The sequence below is a fragment of the Oncorhynchus mykiss genome, chromosome 1 (genome assembly GCF_057628025.1).
Source record: "Oncorhynchus mykiss isolate SJ-2025 chromosome 1, ASM5762802v1, whole genome shotgun sequence".
In the NCBI taxonomy this organism is placed as follows: domain Eukaryota; kingdom Metazoa; phylum Chordata; class Actinopteri; order Salmoniformes; family Salmonidae; genus Oncorhynchus; species Oncorhynchus mykiss.
This window is the reverse complement of record NC_143022.1, coordinates 10,109,189-10,116,831: the sequence shown is the minus strand read 5'-3', so window position 1 is coordinate 10,116,831 and position 7,643 is coordinate 10,109,189. Positions and strand designations below refer to the sequence as shown.

Here is a 7,643-nt window from a genome sequence, read left to right as displayed (position 1 = left end):
CCTGATTGCCTAGTCACTTTTACCCTTACCTACATGTACATACTGTATTACCTCAACTACCTCCCACCCATGCACATTGACTCGGTACTGGTACTCCTTGTATATAGCCTTGTTATTGTTATTGTGTTACTATTTAGAAAATATTTTCTTACTTTTTAACTCTGCATTGTTGGGAATGGGCTCGTAATAAAGCATCTCACAGTTGTTTTCGGCGTATGTGACCAATACGATTAGATTCTCATCTGAACAAATGAATGCTCTCGTTGTTTATCATGAGGAATTTAATTAAATAAATTTGGTTTTCCTTGAAGATTTGAATGGGCTGAGAAAGCCTTTCGTGATGGATCTAGACAATCTGGTGAAAAGGGAGGGTTTGCGACTCTTCTCTTCAAGTGGGAAGGACGATGCGATATCATAAATTCCCTCTGGAGAAAAGGAGCCATGCGATGTTGTCATCGTTTCTGCAACGAAAGACCATCCAGCATGCCATCAATTTACATTTTTACTCATTTATCAGACACTCTTATCCAGAGAGACTACAAGGAGCAATTAGGATTTGGTGCCTTGCTCAAGAGCACATTGACAGATTTTGCCTCGTGAACTCAGGGATTCTGAACCAGCAACCTATCGGTTACTGGCCCAACCTCTTAACCCACTAGGCTACCACCCAGCCCACAGTACAGTATGTCATAGGTAACAACTCAGAGGAGTACAATGTCTTTCTAAATGAATTAGTGGAATGGTAAAGGGATAATGTCTCAGTCTTGACTGAGCAGCAGCCTAAACAGCAGCAGGGCTTACCTGTAAAGTACACAGTAGGGGAAATGTTCTGAGGCTGGTACTCCAGAGACTCTTGAGGACAGAGGTTCTTACTAACTTTCTTGGAACCCTGGTTGGTGGGAAAAGGCACATTAAAACAAACGGAAATGTTTTCGATATCTTAAAGTACAGCATATCAACTGCAAAGAAGCAGTGCAATGCCATGACACAAAGAATCATATAAAAGGTCAACAGCAGTGTTATTCATGAAAGATGTATGTGTACTATACCTTTGTATTGAAGGTGAGGACCTGCTCTCCAGTACTGCTGATGGTATCCCTTTCCAAATCAAACACGCCTTCTACAATGTCACTGGTGGCCACGCTGGTAGCGGACTCAAAATAACATTTAGCAGTGGCTTTGGTGATCATTTGAAGAATGACCATGCAAGTAGAAGTCTTTGGATCGTTCTGGACTGAAACATCAAAGTTTATGTTTTCATACTCATCTGACCACTGTCTCAGGAAGCACTTCACTGTCTCTTCAGCAAATATCTGGAGAAGCTGAGAGGAGAGCTCCTTGGATATGGCACATTGTTCATTTCCCCATTTCAGCCTTGAAAGAATGGAGTCTGAAGCACTTTTGGCTGCTTCCAATGTTAAGACCTGTGGAGTGCTGTGGCTGTCCTGAAGGGCTATCACTTTATCCACCAATTCATGACTGAAAATGTGGATGGTCCAAGTGGAAATGATTTTTTTCAATTTCCTAACAGCAGATCGGAGGTCGTCAAGATGTGAAGCACCCTGTCCATTTTCCTGTGTGTTCTCAACACTTTCCACCATAATGTCCACAACCACCCCAGCAGCTTGCCTGACTTTGTCCACAAAGGTTACAGGAAGTAAGTCCTCTGTGTGAAAGAAGTCCTCAATGATTGTGTTTCTAACAATGGGAAAGTCAATCTGAGCAGGAAACTCAGTGGGGATGGGAGTCCCGGGTAAAGCAAAGTGCCATTTCGACTGCCTTAATTTTGAAGTAGGTGTTAGAGAGATAGAAGAGCGTGAAGAAGAGGTATTTCTTGTATTTTGGCTGTCAGCACTCCTACAACGGATCGTGCCAATATCCTCCAGCATGGATCCTGAGAGCTCAGTGGTTTTAGGTAGTAATTTGTGCGGAATGTCCACACAGGCATCGTTTCCACCAGGTGTAACACTGCTCTGGTTGACCTCAAGATGGCAGAGACTTGCTCTTTGTGAAGCAGGACTGCTTTGATATGTAAATATTTGGATTGAACCAAGTGTTGTGTCTGATCTTTGAAGATCTTTTCTGAGAAACTCCGTAATCTTACTTTGCAGACTGTAGTAGATGTTACGAGCAACAGACCAGATTCTTTTCTCAGAAACCTGTCCAGTGGTGAGCAGGGAGGTTCCAGATACCATGTCAGATGATTGGGTGGTCTGGGTGAGCTCCTGCTGGTCTTTCACCATGGTTTGTATAATATCAGTAGATGTGGTGGATGTAGATACAGACTGGATGTACTTATCTGTTGTACCTTCCTCCGCAATGTTAAATGATCTAGAGATTACCTCACTCACTCCTTTCTCAGCTTTGGTTTGGAACTCATGACTAGAACGTTTTTGGAGGCTCTTTGTTGAAAGACTGTGGGAAGATGCAATGCCTTTGGAGGCAGCCGTGCTGCAATCTAGACTTACTGGAGAGGTTCGCTCAGAAGAACCTTGGAGACGTTCAAACATGTCTTCACATGGTGTTGGGGACCTTGACAAGGAGATGTCCTTCAGCTGAGACAGAACACCACCTACCAATATGTTGACCTCAAGGGACATATCAGATATTTTCTTTCCTACTGTGGAGAAGCAAGGTGCATTTGATGCCTGATCCTCGCATGAGGTCAAGATTGTTGAAATGACCTCTTTGGTACTATTGGTCAGTAGAGCCTCGTCTGTTTCAGTCCAGAGAAGTTTTGAACTCTCGCTGACACCCCTGTGTAGAGCCACTTCAAGGTTCAAACTGTGCAAGTGAGGCACACTCTTACTAGCTTGCCTCAAGTCCTGGCTTGCCAAACAAATGTGCTCCTTAGTCCCAAGATGTCCAGAGTCCTCTGTGGGTATATGACTAGACATTCTGCTCAGCATGTCTGACCTCCGCTGATGAATGATGAAGTCCTTTAATGTCTTCTGAATATTGTTATATAAACTAGTGGTAGCAGACCAGATCCTGCTCTGTAGCTTTTGTGCATTTTCCTGGAGGTCAGGTTCTCTCTCCTCTACTTCTGCAGGTTGCGCCGAGCTCTGCAGGTCTTCCACAAATGTTTCAATGATGCCAAAGGCAGCAGAATCCGCACAAATATCCTTTGACCATGTGTACTGGTTTTGAATGGAACAAGACCTGGATGCTACAGAATAAGCAGGCTTTGCACTAGTTAAGCTACTGGTGGACTTTTTAACTAGGAACTCACTCACTGCTTGAGTGGCATTTCTCTTAAATTCCTCACTTGAGAGTTTTCTAATACAATCTAACAGACTGGTCAAAGAAGCTGTGGCCTTACTTCTGCTGTCCTCAATTTGACAGGGGAACTCACATACTATTGGTGATGAGGCCCTGGAATGGGCAATATCCCCAAGCTGAGCCAGAACACCCTCTACAAATTTCTCTCTCTCAATAGAGAAGCCTGATCCTTTTTCTCCAACAGTGTACAGGGGGTCCTCCTTTGACATCTCAGTGTTGTACAAGACCAGAAGCTCTGAGATTACTTCTTTGGTGCAAGTTGTCAGAAGGAGCTTGCTTTCTTCTGACTCTGTTTTTGCCCAAAGAAGTTTTGAGCTCTCACTTAGGCCTCTTTGTAAAGTAACTTCACCAGTGGACTCTGGCAACTGAGGCTCACTCTTACTGGGCCTATATTTCATGTCTAAGCAAGGAAGTGGAACTGTCTCCTTAAACTCAGAATTTGTGATGTTGTCATCAGATGTGACAATGCTCTTTAGGGCAAATCTCTGAAGCTTGTCGAAATAATCTTTCAAGTTGTTTTGGATGCTGTGGTAAATGTGAACAGCAGCAGACCAGGCACTCTTCTGTTGGGGACTCTCTTCAGATTCAGCCAAGGACTTCATATCTGACACGAAAGTCTTAACAACTACTGACGCTGCTGAGCCCACTGGGTGAATTGACTCTGTCTTTACAATGCCAGACAATGTTTGACCTGATACAGCACCTGTTAACTCAGACTGAATGACTGAACTAGGAAAGCTCAAACTACTGACTTTTTTGTCAAGAACTCCACTCACTGCTTGTATTGCTGATGTTTGAAACTCCCGGCTAGAGAGTTTTTGGATGCTCTTAGATGTGAGCGTGCAGGAGGAACCAGATTCACTAATATTGTAGCTGCTCTCGTATTTCCTAATCAGGGCATCAAGATCCTCAATGAAGCCAACATGCGATGCCAAAAACGTGATCTTGTCCTTCAGATCTTCCAGCAAATTCTGTTCGTTCTCGTCAACAAAAGCCACCATTGTGTCAGAGATGGTGGTCATGACTTGCCCTGTTAGACTCTTGCTCTCTTGGTCAACTTTTTCAAGTTTAAAAGCCAGCTCTCTCACCATGCTGTCAGTCACCTTGGTCTGTGAGTCTCCCCTTACCGGTGTCACTAGAGAGGTTTGACTTGCGGAGGCACTCTTAACGACCACTGATAAGGCCGACTTGACATCTTTAGCCAACTCTGCCATTACAGCAGGGGTTAGCATCATAGAGCCTGCACTTCCAGATGGAGAATTGGACATGCATGCAAGTTTGGAGAGAGAACATTGCAGGCTGTCCTGCACACAGGTGACAAGGGTGTCCTCTGAGACACCTAAGAGGACTTGTAGCGTCTCAGAATTGGTTGTTTTCTTCTGCACATCAGACAGAGAGGTTAGAGTCCTTGGGAAAAAAACCCGCAGAAATCATCAAAGTCAAACAAATAATATGTAAGGCTGTGATGCACATTCAGTGTGTCAAATACATCTGCACCATTGAAAACAATGAGGAAAACGCTGCTGTTTCTCTGAGAAAAAACCTTAGTGTGATGTCAGCCTAACTGCTTAATTTCTAAAGCCCAATAAAATGTATTTTGTATAAGTCATTTGCATTGAAACTGGCCTGTAGATATCTATCTATCCTGGCAACATCTATCCTCTACAAAAATCAAAATTGCTATAAACTTCAAGTACTGTAACTTCTAATAACTTCAAGGACAGTTTGAAGAAATGTTAAAGGGAAATTTCTAAATGTTTCAACTTCATATTCATCATCTCCAGCACCACCCCAACATCAGCATATGTGAAAAACGGGCATTTCTATGTTTTGTAGTAAAAAAAGAAAGAGGAAGATAAGTGTTTTCTATGACATCATCAACCAATTAGTAGGCAATGCCTACTCATAATTGGTTAAAATCACACGATGCACACTGATGATGTCATTATAATCTACAGCTGAGCATTTAACCAACATTTTTGTTATTTTTCGGTTTTTAAACAATTAATTGACCGACGTCGTCTCAATTATTTGAATTACATATTGTTAATTTTTTTCTTCTTCTGTGAGCTCGATGCTCAGTTTCTGTAGAGATAAATCAGATCAAGCACGAACTATGCAATGTAGTAGGGAGTTGTAGTTTCCAACAGGCCAATATTCTACATAGTTTAGCACAGAAAATATGGCAATTAATTCCCATAATCCATTGCACGCCCACTTGCTTGTCCACTCTGTGTGGAGCAGATACGGAAACCTCATTGACTGAGACGGAGAGACGAGAGAATGCATGAGAGAGATAAAAAGCAGTTGCGTTGCGAGGATTCTCTACCTGGAAATACATGACCTAAGTGATTGACAGTTGGTGTTCAGCGGTCATAAAAGTAGGTCTTATTTACTTAGAAGAACTACTAAAATAGTGATTTTGTCAGACAGGATAAGCAGCAGCTCTATAGAGATGAGTTGATGACTTGGAATGAAATAATAAAGTCATCAAATAAATATTTTATATGAGAAAGTAAATGATGGTTGATAAGTCATAAACACTAATGGACAGTCACTACCATCATGGGACTTTTATTCATTGTTTTATTATGTGTTGTTACAGCATTCAACACACATAATCCATAGTGCATTCAATGTCTAAAAAAAGTATTGAAATCCAAAACCGTGATTATTTTTTAAATATTTGAATCGAAACCAAACCAACCTCAAAAAGCACTAATTTCTCAGCACTATTGGAAACAGTTACGTCCCTCTATATTTTTTTTACTACAAAGCATGGAAATGTGTAATTTTCACATATGGTGATGCTGGAGATGAATACGAAGTTGTTAAATTTCCCTTTAAGAACATACCTCATGGCCCCCTTGGGCAGGTAGCTTCCACTGCCCAGACTGCCCTTAGTCAGGTAAATCTCCTTGAACTTAAGTTGTGATTCCTGTTCTTCTTCCTCTTCCTCCTCCATACAGTTGGAGGAAGGGTAGGGAGTCGGGATACGAAAGCTATTGTAAGACTTTCGACTGCCTGGCCTCTTAGGTACACCAGCCTCAGTAAATCTCACGCGGGACTTGGTGTTAGTCTTATCGTCTAACAGACTGGTGAGTGACGCTGTGAGAGACCTCTGTGACAATGGAGAAGAGGCAGCATCTTGGATGCCCAGTAGTTCGTAAAGACCTGGGATGATGATCTGCATCAGCTTGTCCGATAAAAACTGGACAATCCTCAGACACAAGCCGGCAAGCTGTTGTTTTGTCAGCTGTATTCCAGAAACAGAAGAAGTGTTTTAAAATGTTGCATAGTGCGTCTTTCAAAAGCTTATGAACAAGGTTAAACATTAGGCAGAGTTTTCATGGTAATCTGATTAAATTGTCAGTAACATGATCTTACCGGGTCAAACATGCCCTCACGAATCCCCCTCCATTGCCTGAAAACAATATTGTTATAAATGTTGTCATATCAGGATGCGTGGCAGAATAGTTTTTATTTAATTATTTGCCTGATCGTGAAGTTATACTTGCTTTGTGTCAGTTGTTTTGGCAAAATTGCAATGTGACAACTTTTCTAGCACTGAACATTTTTTTCAGATTGATCAGTTTCTAATTTAATCATATTTCCTTGAAGGTGTGATAGTACCAAAGAAAACAGAACATACTTCTCAGTTAGGTTTTGAAGGAAGTCCATAAGTGTCAGATGTTCCACATTGTTGAGCTTTCCCTCTTCTGTGGTTTCCATCACTGAGGTTGCTCTGCTCCTGGTAGAATTGCTCTGCTCCTGGTAGAAATGTAATTATATTGCAAATAATCAAACTTAATTAACAACAAATATCATACTGAAATAATTATTAACTGTTAAAGAGGGGAGGAGCATTGGCAACGTTGGGCCAATTAAACAACTGCAACACAACAGAGATGGTTGTGGTACGTCAACATTGCCAATGATAGCATCACTGAAATGACAAGGTCAACTTACCATCTCATTGACAGCTTCAGAGGTCAGGTGGTCATCCATCACACAGACAGGCAGGTCTAGAGACTGGGACAAGGCTCTATGGTCATAACCAGGAGAGAATGGAAACATCAGAGCAGTCCCAATGGCAGAATCTAACCACTGTCTTCATGTCAAAGACTCACTCACTCATTTGCTTTGTCAAACCTACCCCTTAGAATGACTTCGATATTAAAAACCCAGGCTTTCCTAAAATGTTTACCTCAGCCAGTCTAGAACCCAGGTGTGTCTACAAAACACATGTACTCCTCCATAAGGTTAATGGCTTGCCTATTGTTTTATCCCAGTACAAGAGGGGCAACTGGATTCAGGATTAAACACAAGCAGTCTTTAAGGTATATCTTATTACAGTTTAG

At 41.8% G+C, this 7,643-nt stretch overlaps 1 protein-coding gene across 1 annotated transcript; it reads right to left on the bottom strand.

Annotated features, from left to right (window-relative positions):
* Nucleotides 1-266: 266 nt before the first annotated feature.
* Nucleotides 267-7,048, bottom strand: LOC118936775 (uncharacterized). The gene is made up of 6 exons (XM_090239314.1): nucleotides 6,935-7,048; nucleotides 6,670-6,706; nucleotides 6,138-6,538; nucleotides 1,050-4,689; nucleotides 802-889; nucleotides 267-461 (listed from the first exon to the last, which is right to left on the bottom strand). The coding sequence occupies exons 1-6, from the start codon at nucleotides 7,012-7,014 to the stop codon at nucleotides 286-288; spliced, it is 4,422 nt and encodes a 1,473-aa protein (XP_090095440.1). The 5' UTR covers nucleotides 7,015-7,048; the 3' UTR covers nucleotides 267-285.
* Nucleotides 7,049-7,643: the final 595 nt, after the last annotated feature.